This window comes from Plecotus auritus (assembly GCF_963455305.1).
Source record: "Plecotus auritus genome assembly, chromosome: 7".
Classification (NCBI taxonomy): Eukaryota; Metazoa; Chordata; class Mammalia; order Chiroptera; family Vespertilionidae; genus Plecotus; species Plecotus auritus.
This window is the reverse complement of record NC_137774.1, coordinates 61,531,137-61,549,588: the sequence shown is the minus strand read 5'-3', so window position 1 is coordinate 61,549,588 and position 18,452 is coordinate 61,531,137. Positions and strand designations below refer to the sequence as shown.

Here is an 18,452-nt window from a genome sequence, read left to right as displayed (position 1 = left end):
GGTGGGACACGGGGTGGGAAGCCAGCTCTGGGGCACAGGCCCCGACATCTGAGGCCTGAGTAGGCACTCTTGGACAGAGTGAAGCTCGAGGCCTAGAGGCCAGGGACTCACGAGGAGTAGGTGCTGGTCTCGTCTGCGCAGGTGCCATCCACATTCAGCGCGATCTGCTCCCCTTTGCTGCGGCAGTAGTTGGGGTTCAGGGTGTCGATGGCCATCTCAAGCTCTACCTGGAAGCACCAAGCACCCCCACCAGCCATGAGGACTCCAAGGCACAGCCCTCAAGGGGACCCCCGACCGCCCCACTCATGGCCCTGCACAGAAACAGGGCACACGTCCCACCCCAGGGGCTCAGCTTCAGTCTACACCACAGGCCACAAACCCAGATTCCAACAGAAAAGGCCAGAGTGGTTTTGGGGAGGCGGGGGAGGGTCGTGTAGTTTTGTTCGCTCCTTCCCCACAGCTCCACCCCCAGAGGTCTATAGCTGGCATTAAAAATCAAGAGACTTCTCATAAAAATCTTATTTTCACTTTCTCTTGGAAAATCAGTGGCAGGGCTGCAAGGGCAGTTCCCAGATGTCCTGCCCCCCAGGCACTGGACTGCTCAAGCCAGGCCTGCTTCACCCGCCCCACCCACCCTGTGAGCAGAGTTCCCAGGCCTTTCTCTCCCTGGAGGCTCACTCCTCCAGGCCTCTCTGGAGCTGCCCACCTTTCTCAGCTTTCAAGGCCCTGCAAGTCGCTGTTCTAACTCTCCACTCACTCCTGAGCTTCCAGTCCCCAACAGGACCACTCCTCGCCTCTACCAGCTCCCACCCAGACCTCCTTCCAGCACAGAGGGCAGCCCCACCTTCTGCTGCTTGGGCTTGATCCGGGCTGAGAGGTGCGGGATGTCATCGTAGGTCATCGAGGCTGGGCGCACAGGGTACTGGGAGGGAAGGAAGGCATCAGTGCTCCCTGCCCAATCCCAGCCAGAGACAAAAAGCCCCTGCTCTCTGCCAGTCTCCCATTCTCCCAGGCTCTACCTGGCCTCCTTCCCAAGAACGGCTCAGACATCTCGGACTTCCAAGAGGCAAGCCCAAGCCTCAGGAACCCAGAGCCCGCACATCACCCTGTGGGCTCTGGCACCCACAGAGCACCGCCGGGGTGTCAAAAGGGAGGTCCAAGGGAGCCAAGAGGGAAAACAAGCCGGGCCAAGTGCCGCTCACTGCCGAAGCCAGATGAGGCCAGGTGGGAATGCACTGCCACAGTCTCTCTCCTTTTGCTCGGGAGTGACTTTCCCATAACGGAGAGACGAAGACAGAGGAGGGAGCTGCCTGCTGCTGACCTCAGAAAGCCCCTCTGGGCCTCAGCGTCACCACGTGTGAAGTTATTTCTATGTCACACCGTAAGGTACTGCTCTGAACACACTAGGGCCATATTTCCATGTCAATCATCACAGTCGCACTTCTCTGTCCCCACCATATATATGCTACTGAGTGAACAGCCGAGCCATGGCTCGGACACCCTCTCCAAAAGCCCACGGCGGCCTAGCCAGTGAGCCGGGGAGGTGTGCAGTGTGAGGTCAGCACTCCTCTGGGGCCACGTCAGGATGGCAATCTAGCCAAGGAAATGACGCTTCCTAAAGCCCGCTCCAGCACCAGTAAAGTGACCCTTCTCTGCTTCCTGGGCTGCGGGCTGAAGCGTAGGTCCAGGAACGGCCTGGAGCCCAGCACATCTGGAAAGAACGGCGGTGAAGAGCACAGGTTCTGAAGGGAGAGCTCAGCCCCAAAGCCGTTAAAAGCAGAGCCTGGGGGTACATATGCCAACCCTCATCCCGCACACGCTTGCAGTGCCACAGCTGCTGCCCCGCCCCAGGCAGGCCCCGGGTGCAAGTTAATAGCCTCCCTGTGCCTTGTTTTATCGTATGCAACATGGGGGGAAAATACTTTACATAAGAACCTGATTGTCAGGAATGAAAATGGTACAAAACAGTCTGGCTAGTCCCCAAAACGATGAGCTTCCATGTGACCCAGCAAGCCCACTCCTAGGGATACCCCCAAGAGCAATGAAAACACACTGAAGCACCTGCACGAGAAGGTCACAGTAGAGTTCATTACACATAAGACCCAAAATAGCCACCAATTAATGCACGGATAAACAAAACGTGCTGCGTATAGATCCATTCTGTGGGGTTATTCCTCCATAAAAAGAAATGAGGCACCGATATGCTGGTGAACCTCAAAATCATCATGCTAAACCGTGAAAGCCAGACACGAAAAAGGCCACATATTGTGTGATTCCAGGACAGGCAAACTCATAGAGGCAGAAAATAGGTTAGACCAGCTGGTGTGGCTCAGTGGTTGAGCAGCAACCTATGAACCAGGAGGTCACAGGATTCCCAGTCAGGGCACATGCCTGGGTTGCGGGCTTGATCCCCAGTAGGGGGTGTGCAGGAAAAAGCAAATCAATGATTCTCATCAATGTTTCTCTCTCTCTCTCTCTCTCTCTCTCTCTCTCTCTCTCTCTCTCTCTCTCTCTCCTCTCCCCGCTTCCTCTCTGAAATCAATGAAATATATATGTATATACACATACATATATATACATATATCCTCCTATATAATAAAGAGCTAATATGCAAATGGTTATCAAGCCCTCACGCCTTCACAGCTCAAACACTCAACACTGGGGAGAGAGGAATGGGGACCAGCCAGGCACAAATGAGCTCGTGAGAGAGGAATGGGACCATCCAGGCTGGGGCACGGGAGAGGAACAAGCCACCTGCCCCAGGGTCCTGGGCACCAGCAGCTGGGGCTGCGGCCCGGAAGAGGGACAAGCTGCCCGCCCCATGGTCCTGGGCGCCTGAGGCTGCGGCCTGAGTGAAGCCGCCTGCTCACAGTCCCCTGCGGCTGTGGCTGGCCTGGGCGAAGCCGGCCTGGGTCCTGGATGCTTGCGGCTGGCCAGAGGGAGAGAAGCCTGGGTCCCAGGTGCTGGGTGAGGCAGAGGCAATTAGGGGCGATCAGGCCAGCAGGGGAGCAGTTAGGGACGATCAGGCAGGCAGGCAGAGGTGGTTAGGGGCAATCAGGTAGGCAGGCGAGCGGTTAGGAGCCAGCAGTCCCGGACTGCGAGAGGCAGCTGGACATCCCCCAAGGGGTCCCGGATTGGAGAGGGTGCAGGCTGGGCTGAGGGACCCCCCCCCACCCTGTGCACGAATTTCGTGCACCGGGCCTCTAGTCCTAGCTAATAAAAGAATATGCAAATTAACCACTCCACTATGCCCACAAGCCACGCCCACAAGCCAATTAGGGGCGAGTATGCAAATTAACCCAACCAAGATGGCTGCGGCCATGGAACAAGCAGGAGGCTTGCATTTCCCTGGCAATGGAAGAAGCCAAGCTTTCCACACACCCTGGCCAGCCCAGGCCTCCACTCAAGGCTACAAAGTTTCAATTATAGAAGATAAATAAATCCCAACAAAAATGGTGGCAGCCACGGAGCTGGAGAGCGCAGGAGGCTTAAGTTGCCCCTGGCGATGGAGGAAGCCAAGCTTCCGCAGCCCTGGGCTGCCTTGGCCTCCACTTAAGGCTACAAAGTTTCAATTATAGAAGATAAATAAATCCCAGATACCAGGGCCTCCGCTTGGGTCGCTGGGGGGCGTGGCCGGCCTGCAAACCACCACAGGCCCCTCGCCCAGGCCGCCCCACGCCCCAAGGGAACCCCCACCCTGATCTGAGACACCCTTCAGGGCAAACCAGCTGGCCCCCACCATGCACCAGTCCTCTATCCTATCTAATAAAAGAGTAATATGCAAATTGACCATCACTCCAACACACAAGATGGCTGCCCCCATGTGGACACAAGATGGCCGCCACAAGATGGCCAGCAGGGGAGGGCAGTTGGGAGGGACCAGGCCTGCAAGGGAGGGCAGTTGCGGGCGATCAAGCCTGCAGGGGAGGGCAGTTAGGGGTGACCAGGCCGGCAGAGGGAAGTTGGGGGTGACCAGGCCTGCAGGGAAGGGCAGTTAGGGGGACCCAGGCCTACAGGGGAGAGCAGTTAGGGGAGGTGACCAGGCCTGCAGGGGAGGGCAGTTAGGGGCAAACAGGCTGGCAGGGGAGCAGTTAGGCAGGGGAGTGGTTAGGGGGTGATCAGGCTGGCAGGCAGGCAAGCGAGCGGTTGGGAGCCAGCAGTCCTGGATTGTGCACGAATTTCGTGCACCAGGCCTCTAGTATATATATATAAAATAGGTTGATGGTTCCCTAGGGCTGCAGGTGGGAATGGGGAGGGGGGCAAACATCCTAAAATAAATTGTGGTGCTGGTTGCACAGTCCTATGAGTAGACTAAAATCGATTGCTTTATCCACTTAAATGGGGGAATCATATGTTGTGTAGATTAGATCTCAATAAAGCTGTTATAAAATCACAGTAACAATAAGCACCACAGGATTATTGTGGGATAAAATGAGTTTAAGTGTTTTAAGTGAGGTCAGCACACAGTCCATACTCAATGCTGTGAGCCACATAACCTCCAGCACAGCGGGAGGGAGGGGCTCCAGCAGGTGGGACTGAGCTGCTGCAGCAGGGCCCTCTTTGAGCCCCGGTAATACCGGTGGCCGTCAACTCAGTGCCAGCTCTGCACCAGGTAGCGTTCTAATCCCCATGAGGACGCTGCAAGTCAGGAATTAACACTATCACCATTTTGCAAATAGAAAAACTGAGGCACAGCAATTAAGGAACTTGCCCAAGGGCTGGCAGCTAGGTGGAAACAGAGCTTTAGCCAGACCATGGCTCTGCCTCTTGGCTGCCTTGCCTTCTCATCTTGGAAATGAGAGACTATTTAACCCCACCATGAGAACGCAGAGAGCCGTCCTATCACACTCGGAGGTCTCCCAGGGTTCTTGGCCCCCTCCCCGCACTGCACTTCCACCACCCACCAGTACCTGCTTTCCTTCTTTAACTCCAGGTCCCACAATTACCTGAAACAGATAGAGCTTCTCCGCCAGACTTTTAGCCAAGTACACGTCAACCTGGGGACAAGGGAAGAAGATTTAGCCAGGAGACAGACCCAGGGCCTGCCCTGCCCGCTGTTGTGAGGGGCAGTGGCCCCAAGGCAGTCTGGGGCTGGAGGGAGAGTTCAGCTATTGCTAAAACCAAAGGGAACCAGGTCTCCAGTCAGGACACATCCTGGCCCCTCCCTCCGCTCCCAGGGGGCCCTACCCAGGTTCACTATAATCCAATAAAGTGTGTCTTCCCTGGGGCTGCCCGGAGGAGGCTACAGTCCTGGAGGAGATACAATGCTTTTCTGATGCAGATGCAGCAGGGGAGGGTGCCTTCCACCACCCAGCCTGGGTCAGCCTAGCGCCCTGTCCACACTGCGGTGGCCTGCAAGTCCCTTGGGAGACTGCCTGGCCCAACTTTCTTCCTTCTTAATACTAACCTTCCTGCCCCACCATGGCCTGCCTGCTCCCACCTCCTCACAGGAACCATGCACCTCCTCTCCCAGCTCTAGGCCTCGAGGACTAGTGAAGGGCCACCAGGCGCAGGGGAGGCATGGTGAAGGGCCTTCTTGGTGGAGGAACAGCATGTGCAAAGAGCCCAGAGTTCTAGGGTGTGTCCTGATCTAGGCACTGACACTACCACCCCACTGTCTGCTCCTGAGACCCCCGCCTCATCAGAGCCCCTCCTGCTCGAGGCGCCCTGTTGTCACAGCCCCAGGTGGATCCAGGAAATAACTGCTGAGTGAAGTAAAGGGGAGATATCAGACCCATTCCTTCCTTCAACAAATAATGCCACTGACTATCTATTATGTCCAAGGACCTGAACCTGGCTTTGGGGACACGGTGAACAGAAAACTGTTTTTGCTTTTGCCCAGCTGGCATGGCCCAGTGGTTGAGCACTGACCTGTGAACCAGTAGGTCATGGTTCAATTTCCAGTCAGGGCACATGCCTGGGATGGGGGCTCGATCCCTAGTGTGGGGTGTGCAGGAGGCAGCCAATCAGTGACTCTTATCATTGATGTTTCTATCTCTCTCTCTTTCTCCCTTCCTCTCTATATTTAATAAAAATATTCCTCCCAATAAAAATGTATTTTAAAAAAACACCCATAAAACTCTACTTTCTCCAAGCTTCCATTCTAGCAGAAGGAGTTAAGTCTAGGGCTAAGTATTGTGGCCAAGTGCAAGGCAAGGCCAAGGTAAGGGGCTAGAGGGCTCGGGTTGAGGGGCAGTGTGCAGAAGGCCACACAACACAGGGTGGTCAGGAAAGCCACTCTGACAAGGAGATGCCAGCAGAGACCTGGAGGAGTGAGGGAGTCAGCCAGGTAAGTACCTGGGAAGGAGGGTCCCAGTCTGGCTTGAGGATGGGCGGAAGAAACCCAGCCCCTGCCTGCAGCCTGGGCACAGCAGTTACCTCCTGTACGACTGGGTCATCCTCTTCATTGGCCATACTAGGGGGGAGCCAGCCGTGAGGTCCTCAGACTCAACCTGTAAGGGAGAGCGGAAGAGGCCTGGCCTGTCAGTCACTGTCCAGCCGACACTCCACTGTGGACACTCCACTGTGCCCATTCCGTAGCAGATGGCTGCTCTGGGAGGGAGGAGCCCAAGACAAACAGAAGTTGATCTTCTTTCTACATGTGCCCTGGAGTCAACAATGGATGGCCAACTCTATAATCCATCCATCGGCACCCAAAGGAGAGAGACACCACACGGTGGGTGCAGACAGGTGGGTGGGAACTGCACCTGTGGGGAAGGATGACCACCCACAGTGAGAACTCGCCATCAGGCAGAATGGCTGGCTGAGCCACAGCCATGACTGCAGCACTCGGGAACTAACTGGGACCATGGGGAAGTTTTAAAAGATTCAGAGAATTCTGGTCCAAGCGAAGCAAGGAACAGTAATGCTCACCTCCTTCCGTAGCCACATTACAATTACAACTAAATGACAGAACAACCCCATTTAAGAACCACCTGAAAGCTAGCTTAGCAGAACTCCCATAACTAAGGATAAGGATAAGGATATACAAAAGAAATGATGTAGAGCCTGGTAGGAGGGGCGGAGACCAAAACAGACTAGCCCAGCCTTGGGCAAACTACAGCCCGCAGGCCAGATCCAGGCCAGATCCGGCTGTTCTATCCGGTTCTCTTGCTCTCCCCTCCGCTCCTTTACTTTGAATTTATATTAGTTCACACAAACACTCCATCCATGCTTTTGTTCCGGCCCTCCGGTCCAGTTTAAGAACCCATTGTGGCCCTCGAATCAAAAAGTTTGCCCACCCCTGGCACTAGCCCCATACCCACATGTGGCGACAGCTCCTGTGTGCAAGACCCCCACCTCACACCAGGCCCCCCAGCCACAGCGCCAGGGCCAGGAAGAGGAGCCCCCACAACAGCTGGTTGTGAAAATCAGCAGGGACCCCGGCAGTGAGACTGAGGGCTGCTGGAAACCCAGGCATCCTCTTCAAGTGTCGAGCACAGACTCACCAAGAAACACGCGCTTTGGGCTTCAGCAGTGGGTAGCAGCTGGAGAAGGGCCAGGAACACACAGAGGGACCAGAACTGACTAGCTTCAGGGCTCGGCCTGAAGGGGCAGAGCCTGGGCAGTTCTCTCTGGGACAGAAGTGCTGGCAGGTGCCACTGGTCCTTTGTTGAGCCCTGCTACCACCTGAATCCTCAGTGACACAGGGGTGTGCTCAATCTGAGCTCTCCATTAACCTGCTAACACCTTTCACCCCATGGAGGTGATTCCCTGAGACCCTGTCCCACTCAGCACACTCATCCAGCCAGAGCCACGTTCAGCGGCTCCTCCACATAAGCAACCTGCTTTCGCTCACGCTGAGGACTTTCCTACGTTTTCTCAAAGGTCCATAAACCTCAAACAAGCAGCAGCTGGCCTTGTGCTCATGCCCAGCACAAGCAGCAATTGGTCTCAATTTGCACTGTAACTCCCATCAGGTGGCCCAAACCTGGCATAAGCTACAGCCAGTAACTGACTTGGAATGTAGCTTCAACTAAATGGCCACGGAGCAGCACCGGTGGCAGCTGGCCTCAGCTCACATCAAGGTGCCCACCAAAGCACCCACACCAGGCACTAGTGGCAGCCAGTCTGGGCTCTCGGCATAGCCTCTCCCAAGTACACCAAACCCAGCACAGGTGGTGACCAAATGCAGATCACTTTGTAGCTGCTACTAAGGGACCCCAAGCCAGTCACAAACGGTACCTTGGCCTACACCACAGCCCCTCCTAAGAGGCCCCAGAACCAACAAACCCAGTGGCCAGTAGCAGAGCACTAATTAGCTCCACAAACAACACACTCGAAGGGCGAACTCAGTGCACACCAGAGCCTTGCTAAAGCAAACCCCATTCTGTGAGGTCAACCCCTGAAAAACAGCTTGCTCACTCAAGTCACAGCTAGCCTTAAGAGCCAGTCAGCCTAAGGGTCAATCCTACCCACAGACAGGCCAGCAGCAATCAAGGCTCAACTACAACAGGAGAGCACACACATCTACACAAGGGACCCCTGAAACACCAGAGCAGGAAGACTGTACCACTGGGCCCCACAGGACACCTACTGCATAAGGCCACTCTACCAAGGCTAGGAGATGGCACAGATCTAAAAATACGTCACAGAAATAAAAACAAACTCAGAGAGGCAGTCAAAATAAGGCAACAAAGAAACATGTCCAAAATTAAAGAATTGAAGTCCAGAAAAAAAACTAAACAAAATGGAGACAAGCAATATACCAGAGCAGCCGTGGGCAAACTACGGCCCGCGGGCCGAATCCAGCCCGTTCGGCTGTTCTATCTGGCCTGCGGAGCCGAAAGAGCGGAGGGTTCTCTTGCTCTCCCCTCTGCTCCTTTACTCTGAATTTATATTATTTCACACAAACACTCCATCCATGCTTTTGTTCCGGCCCTCCGGTCCAGTTTAAGAACCCATTGTGGCCCTCAAGTCAAAAAGTTTGCCCACCCCTGTACTAGAGGCAGAGTTCAAAACCCTGGGCATAAGGAAGCTCAATGAACTTAGTGAAAGAGTAGGTGAACTCAGGGAGAACTTATACAAAGAGATAGAAAACATTTTTTAAAAACGTCACATTTCATGTGGAAATATGTCTGCTCCTCATTCCTTTGGGAGCAGAAAAACATCCATAACATGCTACATTAAAAAAACTTCTCAGGACTGCCAACCTTACAGTAGAGGTTAAGTAGTGGTATATTTCTCCTACATTAAAAAAACAAAAACAAAAAAACAGTTCAAATTGAAGAATACAGTATTAGAAATAAAGAATACACTTGAAGGAACCAACAGTAGATTAGATGAAGTAGAGAATCAAATCAAATATCTTTGAAAGACAAAGTAGTAGAATACACTGATTAAAACAGCAAAAAGAAAAAAAAGAATTTTTTAAAAAATGAGAATTGTTTAAGGGACCACGTCAAGAGAAACAAAATTCACATACTGCTCCGAGAGAGAGAGAGAGAGAGAGAGAGAGAGAGAGAGAGAGAGAGAGAGATTGAACAAATAATGACAGAAAACTCCCCTAACCTGGCAAAGAAACAGACATACAAGCCCAGGAAGCACAGAAACTCAAACAAGATGAACCCAATTAGGTCCACATCAGGATACATCATAATTAAAATACCAAAGGTTAAAAACAAGGAGAAAATCTTAAAAGCAGAAAGAGAAAAGCAGTTAAGGAACTCCCATAAAACTGTCAGCTGATTTCTAAACAGAAACATCTCAGGCCAGAAGGGAGTGGCATGAAATATTCAAAGTGATGAAAAGCAAAGACCTACAACCAAGATTACTCTACCCAGCAAGGCTAGAATCAAAAGACAGATAAAGAGCTTCCCCGATAAGAAAAAACTGAAGAAGTTCATCACCATTAAACCAGTAACACCAGAAATGTTAAAGGAACTTCTTTAAGTAGAAAAGATAAAGATAAAAAATATAAGAAAAAATATATAGAAAAAATGCCCACTGACAAAGGCAAACACATAGTAAAATCAGTGGTTCAACCAACTATAAATCTAGTACAAAGATTAAAAGACAAAAGCAGTACAATCATGTGTAATTACAACAGTAAATTAAGAGAAACGCACAATAGAAGCTAAAAAATAATGACCAAAACATAAACGTAGCAATCTTGAGAAAGAACAAATTTGGAGGGATCATGCCACCTGATATCAAACTATACTACAAGGCTACAGTAATCAAAACAGCATAGACTGCCATAAAAAGAGACACACAGATCAATGGAATAGAACAGAGACCCCAGAAATAAACCCATGTCTATGTGGTCAAGTAATCTATGACTCAGGAGGCAAGAATATACAATGAGATAAAGACAGATTCTTCAATAAATGGTGTTGGGCCCTGACTGGTTTGGCTCAGTGGATAGAGCGTCGGCCTGAGGACTGAAGGGTCCCAGGTTCGATTCCGGTCAAGGGCATGTGCCTTGGTTGCGGGCACATCCCCAGTGGGGGGTGTGCAGGAGGCAGCTGATCAATGTTTCTCTCTCATCGATGTTTCTGACTCTCTATCCCTCTCCCTTTCTCTCTGTAAAAAATCAATAAAATATATTTTTTTAAAAAATTAAAAAAAAAATTGTAAAAAAAATGGTGTTGGGAAAATTAAACAGACACATGCAAAAGAATGAAACTGGACTACCTTTGTACACCATATGTAAGAATACACTCAAAATGAATTGAAGACTTAAATGTAAGACCTGAAACCCATAAAACTAGAAGAAAACATAGGCAGTAAACTGTTGGACATCACTCTTAGTAATATTTTTTTGGCTATGCCTCTTCAGACAAAGGAAACAAAAGAAAAAGTAAACAAATGAAATTACATTGAACTAAAAAATTTTTGCACGGTAAAGGAAACCATCAATGAAACAAAAAAAAACAACTTACCCAATGGAAAAAGACATTTGCCAATGATACATCCAATAAGAGGTTAATCCAAAACATAAAGAACTCATACAATCTATAGAGTGTATAATTTAAACTAACCACAGAGCTCTGCATCTTCTTCTGACTGGTCTGTACATAAGAGAGCACTTTAGGAGGCAAGACTGACACACAAGTTCCCAGGCTCCGCCCTGGGTCTGTGCTCAGTTTCTATCAGTTTGGTGTAGATTTTTGTTCCGTATTTGTAACTCAAAGCCCACGTTGTAAAGTCTGTGTACAGTCTGTCCTGGAGCTGGGCTGCACCTGAATCAAAAGCTACTACAACTAGAATAAAGAATTTCCAAGCCTGCCCTAGCTGGTGTGGCTCAGTGGATAGAGTGTCAGCCTATAGATAAAGGGTCCCAGGTTCGATTCCGGCCAAGGGCACATGCCCAGGGTTGTGAGCTCATTCCCCCACCACCACCCCTCCCCCGCCGCCAGTAGGGCGTGTGCAGGAGGCAGCCAATCAATAATTATCTCTCATCACTGATGTTTCTATCTAGCCCTCTCCTTTCCTCTCAGAAATCAATAAAAATATATTTTTAAAAAGAACAAGAAAAGACTAAAGCCATGGATAAAATTCATGTTGTAAAAAAGAATTTCCGAGCCTGCGTCTTGTTTAGGTGCATGGGAGTGGGCTTTGCACACAGTGGGTTTGGAGCTGACTGGGAACAATGGGGAATTACATCAGCTATGGTTGTCAACTTGTTGTTTTTTTCTTTCTTTCTTTTTTTTTTTTTTTATCATCTCGTGAAAGGTTTCGAAACTCAGTAATAAAAACAGTTGGTGTAAAAAAAAAAAAGAAAAAGAACTCATACAAATTTAATACCAAAAAACAAACAGGATGGGCGGCAGGAGCAGGCTAGAAGAGGTCAATGGGGGGAGAAAGAGGGACACAGTATGTATTACTTTCAACAATAAAGATTTAAAAAAATGAAAAACAAACATCTAGATTTAGACAAACAATCCGAATAAAAATATGGGCAGAGTACCTGAATAGACATTTCTCCAAAGAGGACATACAAATAGCCAACAGACTTATGAAAGGATACTCAATGTGACTAATTATCAGAGAAATGCAAATTAAAACCACAATGAGAATGCACCTCAGACCAATTAGAATGGCTATCAATAAATCAGCAATTGCCTTGACTGGTTTGGCTCAGTGGATAGAGCGTTGGCCTGCGGACTGAAGGGTCCCAGGTTCGATTCCGGTCAAGGGCATGTAGCTTGGTTGTGGGCACATCCCCAGTAGGGAGTGTGCAGGAGGCAGCCGACCGATGTTTCTCTCTCATCAATATTTCTAACTCTCTATCCCTCTCCTTTCCTCTCTGTAAAAAAAAAATCAATAAAATAAATAAATCAGCAACTGAGTGTTGGCCAGGATATGGAGAAAAGGGAACCCTCATGCACTGTTGATGGCACTGCAAATTGGCACAGCCACTATATGGAGAACAGTTTGGAGGCCCTTTACCCTAAAAAATAGAATTACCATATGACTCAGAACTCAGCAATCCCACCTTCTGTGTATTTTATCCAAAGAAATTCGAACACTAATACAAAAAGATATGTGCACCCGGCCAGTGTAGCTCAGTGGCTGAGTGTCGCCCTATGAACCAGGAGGTCACGGTTTGATTCCCGGTCAGGGCACATGCCCAGGTTGCAGCCTCGCTCCCCTCTAGGGGGTGAGCTGGAGGCGGCTAATCAATGATTCCCTTTCACCACTGATGTTTCTCTCTGTCCCTTCCTTTCTCAATTCAATAAAAAATATATTAAAGCCCAGCCAGGCCCTAGCCAGTTTGGCTCGGTGGATAGAGCGCCTGCCTGTGGACTGAAGGGTCCCAGGTTCGATTCCGGTCAAGGGCACAAGCCTGGGTTTTGGGCTTGATCCCCACTGGGGGGTGTGCAGGAGGCAGCCAATCAATGATTTTTCTCTCATCATTGATGTTCCTATCTCTCTCTCCCTCTCCCCTCCTCTCTGAAATCAATAAAAAAATTAAAAACATATATATAAAGATACAGCTCTAGCTGGCTTGGCTCATGGATACAGAGTCAGCCCCACAGACTGAAGGGTCGTGGGTTAGATTCTGGTCAAGGGCACTCCACAAATATTTGTTGTCTGAAAAAACGAATGACAGGGATGTTATTTAATAAGGAGCTACCAAGAGCTTCTGAGTAGAGGATGATCTTGGTAGGGGTAAAAAGCCAGGCGAGAGGGAAACAGGCCATTGTGACAAATTAGGAGAAGGAAGACAGAGTGAAAACCAGAAGCCCCTAATCCATAGCTTTAGGTGCCTTCTAAGACCCAGAGGGCAATGGAGGGGAGAACCAAAGACCCCACTTGTCTGCACTGGCTGCCAAGTGCCACGGATGTCAAGTATCTACTTTCTCTTCGGCTGGCTCTGTGGGCAACTGAGAAACCGGGGACTCCTAGGTGTGGCCTGGGCAGTTCTCAAGAAGCAATCATTCCCAATCACAGGCTTTCTCCACCATTGCTGGGCTCTGCTGACCTCTCCCTAGCCACGGGGGAGCTCCTCCCTCCAGCTAGGACATCTGATTGGATCAAAACAGGGCTTTTCGCCCTCGCTGGTTTGGCTCAGTGGATAGTGTTGGCCTGCAGACCAAAGGGTTCCGGGTTCGAATTTGGTCAAGGGCACGTACCTTGGTTGCAGGCTCCCCAGCCCGGGTCCTGTTCAGGGCTCATGCAGGAGGCAACCAATAAATGTGTTTCTCTCACAGTGATATTTCTCTGTTGTTCCCTCTCTCTAAAAATCAATGGAAAAATATCCTCAGGTGAGGATTAAAAAGAAAAACAGGGGTTTCACCTCCCTTTACCACCATCCCATCCAACTCAGTGGCTTTCAGTTTTCAGCCTAAGACCCACAGTAAGAAATCCAATTGGGGCGGGGGGGGGGGGTGTTTAGAGATCAACCAAAGGACTTGTGTCCATGCATATGAGCATGACCAAAGGACACAGACAATAATGGGGTAGGGCCATGTGCTGGGGGGCAGGAGCGGGTGGGGAGAGGTCAATGGGGGGAAAAGGAGACATATGTAAAACTTTCAACAAGAATTAAAAAAAAAAAAGGAATCCATTTCATATAAACGACCCAGAAGATACAATCACATAAAAACAAGGTTTCACAACCATAACTGTCTACGGCCAGGCGTCCTCAAACTACGGCCCGCGGGCCACATGCGGCCTGCCGAGGACATTTATCCGGCCTGCCGGGTGCCGCTGCCTGTCCTGCTTAGCAGCCAACTCGTCCCGGGCCCGCAGTGCGCATAGGAATTTGTTCATAGTTTTTTTTTTAAACTATAGTCTGGCCCTCCAACGGTCTGAGGGATAGTGAACTGGCCCCCTGTTTAAAAAGTTTGAGGACCCCTGGCTACGCTATGTGAGGCAGAGATGCTCTCCACCCTCGCTCATTAAAATGAAAAATGGCCCTAACCGATTTTGCTCAGTGGATAGAGCATCGGCCTGCAGACTGAAGGGTCCCAGGTTCGATCCCGGTCAAGGGCATGTACCTTGGTTGCGGGCACATCCCCAGTAGGGGGTGTGCAGGAGGCAGCTGATCGATGTTTCTAACTCTCTATCCTTCTCCCTTCCTCTCTGTAAAAAAATCAATAAAATATATTTTAAAATGTAAAATAAAATGAAAAATGCTGGCTGGTGTGGCTCAGCTGTCAGAGTATCGGCCCCAGTATCCAATCATCTCGGTTAGATTCTCTGTCAATGGCAGGTTCGATCACCAGCCTGGCCAGGGCAAGTGTGGAGGCAACCAATCAATGTGTCTCTCTCACATCGATGTTTCTTTCTCCCTTCCTCCTTATCTCTAAAAATCAATGAAGAAAAATCCTCTGGTGAGGATTAACAAACAAAAAAGCAGCCAAAACCGGTTTGGCTCAGTGGATAGAGCTTCGGCCTGCGGACTGAAAGGTCCCGGGTTCGATTCCGGTCAAGGGCACGTACCTTGGTTGCGAGCACATCCTCAGTGGGAGGTGTGCAGGAGGCAGCTGATCGATGTTTCTCTCTCATCGATGTTTCTAGCTCTCTATCCCTCTCCCTTCCTCTCTGTGAAATATCAATAAAATATATTAAAAAAAAAAAGCAAAATTTAAAAAAATGCTGGTTAATATCCCAAGTTGATTTTACATCCCTCTAATATTTAGTCTTGACCTGCAATTTGAAAAGTCCTGCTTCAGCAAGTTTTCCTGTAGCCCCTCCTTCCTACCTCCAATTCTCCTAGAAACAGCCAGAGTTGTCCTTGTAAGTAAGTAAATCACATCATCCTACTGCTGACAACCCTTAACTGTCACATAGAACAAAATCCAAACTCCCGTCCATGGCCCTAAGCCCCTACATGATCTTGCCCCTGCCTTTCATCATCCACTCGCTGACCTGCAAGCCCCAGCCTGCCTCAGGACCTTTGCACATCATATGTTCCCTGGGCCTTTTCAGGCCTGGCTCCTTCTCATTAGATATCACCACCACCTCTTCCAGAAGAAGCCAGGTTCTCTGACCACCCCATCTTAAAGCATCCCCACCCCAAATCCCTTCCCAGTCACTACCACATCTCCCTGTTCTATTTCCTTTGTGGTTCTTCTCACAACCTGGAACTACCTAGTCTACTTACTTATGTGTTGTCTATCTTTTACACTAGGCAGGGGTCCTCAAACTTTTTAAACAGGGGGCCAGTTCACTGTCCCTCAGACCATTGGAGGGCCGGACTATAGTTTTAAAAAAAAACTATGAACAAATTACTATGCGCACTGCGGGCCCGGGACGAGTTGGCTGCTAAGCAGGACAGGCAGCGGCACCCGACGGGCTGGATAAATGTCCTCGGCGGGCCGCATGTGGCTCGCAGGCCGTAGTTTGAGGACCCCTGCTTTAGAATATAAGCTCCATCAGGGCCTCTCAGTGCTTCAACCAGCAAGTGAAGATAATTACATTTATTTAATCAAGTTGTGAATGGGATTATTTTCTCTCTCTCTCTCTCTCTCTCTCTCTCTCTCTTTTTCTAGAACAGTGCCTGGCATGAAGTATGCACAATATAATACAAAGAATAAATGAGTGAATGAGTATATGAAATCAGGTGGTCATAAAACCTCAACCCAGTGAGCCCAACTCGGCGCCAGCCAGAGGGCGGGACTCATGGTTTGGGCCTCATGCACACATGAGAACAGACAGGGGCTGTGACCCAGGAGGGAGCAGGCTTCCAGCCACCGGAAAAGCCAAGCTGTGCCACATCAGCAGTGACCACAGGGGCCTCAACAGGGAAGCATACTGTGGCAGTGGCTCCACGGCCTTGGGCACAGGAAACTTCCCCCAACAGTGAGAGGCTCAACAAATGAAAAGGGACAGGGACACCAGGTGCAGCTAAGAGGGAGTCCAGAGCAGAGGAGGTACCTGAAGGCCAAAGTTGGGTGTACCTATGCTGCACCCAGGAATCTAACTTGTCAGCCTATCAGAAAAGCAGAAGCAATTTCAAAAGCTCTCCAGCTGCTGAAGGGAGTGAGAGAGGTCTGAGAGGGCAAAAGACAATGGAGTGAAGGGGAAAGAGCCCCGGGGCAAGTCCCAAGGCCTGGCTTTTAGTTGGCTCTACACCCCCAAAACAAGGCATCTCCCTTTTCTGAGTCACTGGTTTCCACTGTGAAAGGCAGAGTTGGCCTAGGCCCTAGGGGACAAGAACGAAGGCCCTGGCCAGGTAGCTGATCTCAGCTGGTTAGAGCCTGGTCCTGATACACCAGGTCACATACAAGAATCAACCAATGAATGCACGAATAAGTGGAACAACAAATCCACGCTTTTTTCTTTCTCTCCCTCTCTTCCTGCCCCTTCTCTAATACCACTCAATCAAAAAAATTTTTTTTAAAGAATTAGCCCTAAATGAGCATCAGTCCCTTCTCTAAGGACTTCACATTTATTCTCATTTCATTTCCTCAATAAGTCAAGATTTATCATCTCCAAATAGGAAATGAGGAAACTGAGGCTGAGAGAGTGAATAACTTGCCAAGGTCACAGCGCTGGGGAATGGCAGCCAGTACAAAAACCTGCGTCTAGCTGATGTCAAAGAGCCTTATTCTCATTCTTATGTACTACTCCGCTCCCTCTTTAAGAGAAGGCAGTATGGTACAGTGGGCAAGGGCCTGGACTCCAGAGCAGAACCACGCAGGTTCAAACCCCACATTTGCAGCTCAACTCCGCGGCCTGCTGGGAACTGCGAGGGGTTGGTGCCCTCCACTCTTTTCATCTCCGAAACGGTGATAATGAGTACAGACTTCCGAAGGACCGCGCTGAGTACTAAGTACTGTAAGCTGGGGAATGTCTGTCTACTTGGCAATGTTTTCTTCCATCGTAAGAGGATCTGAGACATAGCAACGCATCACAAGCCTGAGGGACTGCCCTCCCGGGTCTTCCCTACTCGGCCCTCACCACACCCCCAGGAGGTAGGAGAGGTCTAGGAGCCCATTCCACAAATGAAGAACTCGAGCCACTGCTGACACCTCGCTTTCTGCCCCCCGCACCCCGACTCAGGAGCAAACATTACAGGAGGGCCGTCTATACTTAGAGGTTTAGGCGACGTGCTCAATGACACCGCCTCCGACCGGCCGGTCAGGGACTGGCCGCACACTGCGGGCTCCCAATGAACGCCGAGCGACGGCCCGAGAAAGCGCAGAAGCCGGGCCGAGCGCGCAGGGTGGGTCGGCTCGAGGCAGGCAGACCGGTACCCTCCCCCTGCCATCCGGGAGGGCCGCGGTCCCGAGCCGCTCGGCCCAATGGGTTTCGCCTCACTCACGGCGGTCAGGCCCCCACGCAGCCACCGCCACGCCAATGGGACTCCGGCTGCCTCCGGACAGATGCTCCGGTAGGAGGCTCGGAAGGACGTGGCAAGGCGGCTGGACCCTGAGTCACCGCCGGCGGCCGCGGCCTCCTGACTCTCGGGCGGAGGTCGGAGAGCGCGGCCGGCTGGGTCCCCCCGAAGCAGGCTGCGTCCTCCCGCCAGGGACCCGGCGGCACCAGCCCTTGGGCGCAGCGCGGCCTCCCGGCTCCTCAGGGGCCCAGGCCGGGCCACGCCGCGAGAGCAGCTCACGCGCGGGCGCTGGCCCCTCAGCACTTACCTCTACGAAAGCCGCACGGGCGGCGGCAGCGGCCCAGGTTCCCGAGGTCTACAGAGTGGCGGCGCCGGGCTCTCCGCTCAGGCAGCGGCCATGTTGTTGCTGGAGAAACTCTGGCGGACACGTGGGGGGAGCGGGGCCGGGCCTCGCACTTCCTTTTACCCACAATGCCTCGCGCCGGCGCGCTTGGGCCCGCCTCCTCGTCGCCGCATTCACTGGGCCTCCAGCTACGCCTGACGGCAGGGGGCGCATTAGCACCCGCAAAACAGTCCTGTGAGGAGGGACAAAAGGTACTATGTTGGCAGCGGTGGGATTCGAACCCACGCCCCCGAAGAGACTGGAGCCTTAATCCAGCGCCTTAGACCGCTCGGCCACGCTACCCAGACACCGTCCCCTCTTTCCAAAGAGCTACTT

General features: G+C 51.1%; 1 protein-coding gene across 3 annotated transcripts in view; it reads right to left on the bottom strand.

Moving 5' to 3' along the window:
- Positions 1 to 18,174, bottom strand: part of POLR3E (RNA polymerase III subunit E) — a 36,319-nt gene extending 18,145 nt beyond the window's left edge. The window contains exons 1-5 of one of the 3 annotated variants that reach the window (XM_080679038.1): positions 18,042 to 18,174; positions 6,298 to 6,452; positions 4,947 to 4,997; positions 845 to 922; positions 112 to 227 (exon numbers count right to left, since the gene is read on the bottom strand). In XM_080679038.1, the coding sequence (XP_080535164.1) occupies positions 112 to 227; positions 845 to 922; positions 4,947 to 4,997; positions 6,298 to 6,414 (362 nt within the window). In that variant the 5' untranslated portion in view covers positions 6,415 to 6,452; positions 18,042 to 18,174. The remainder of the gene's footprint in view (positions 1 to 111; positions 228 to 844; positions 923 to 4,946; positions 4,998 to 6,297; positions 6,453 to 18,041) is intronic. The other 2 variants (XM_080679039.1, XM_080679040.1) reach the window with 2 other exon arrangements.
- Positions 18,175 to 18,452: the final 278 nt, after the last annotated feature.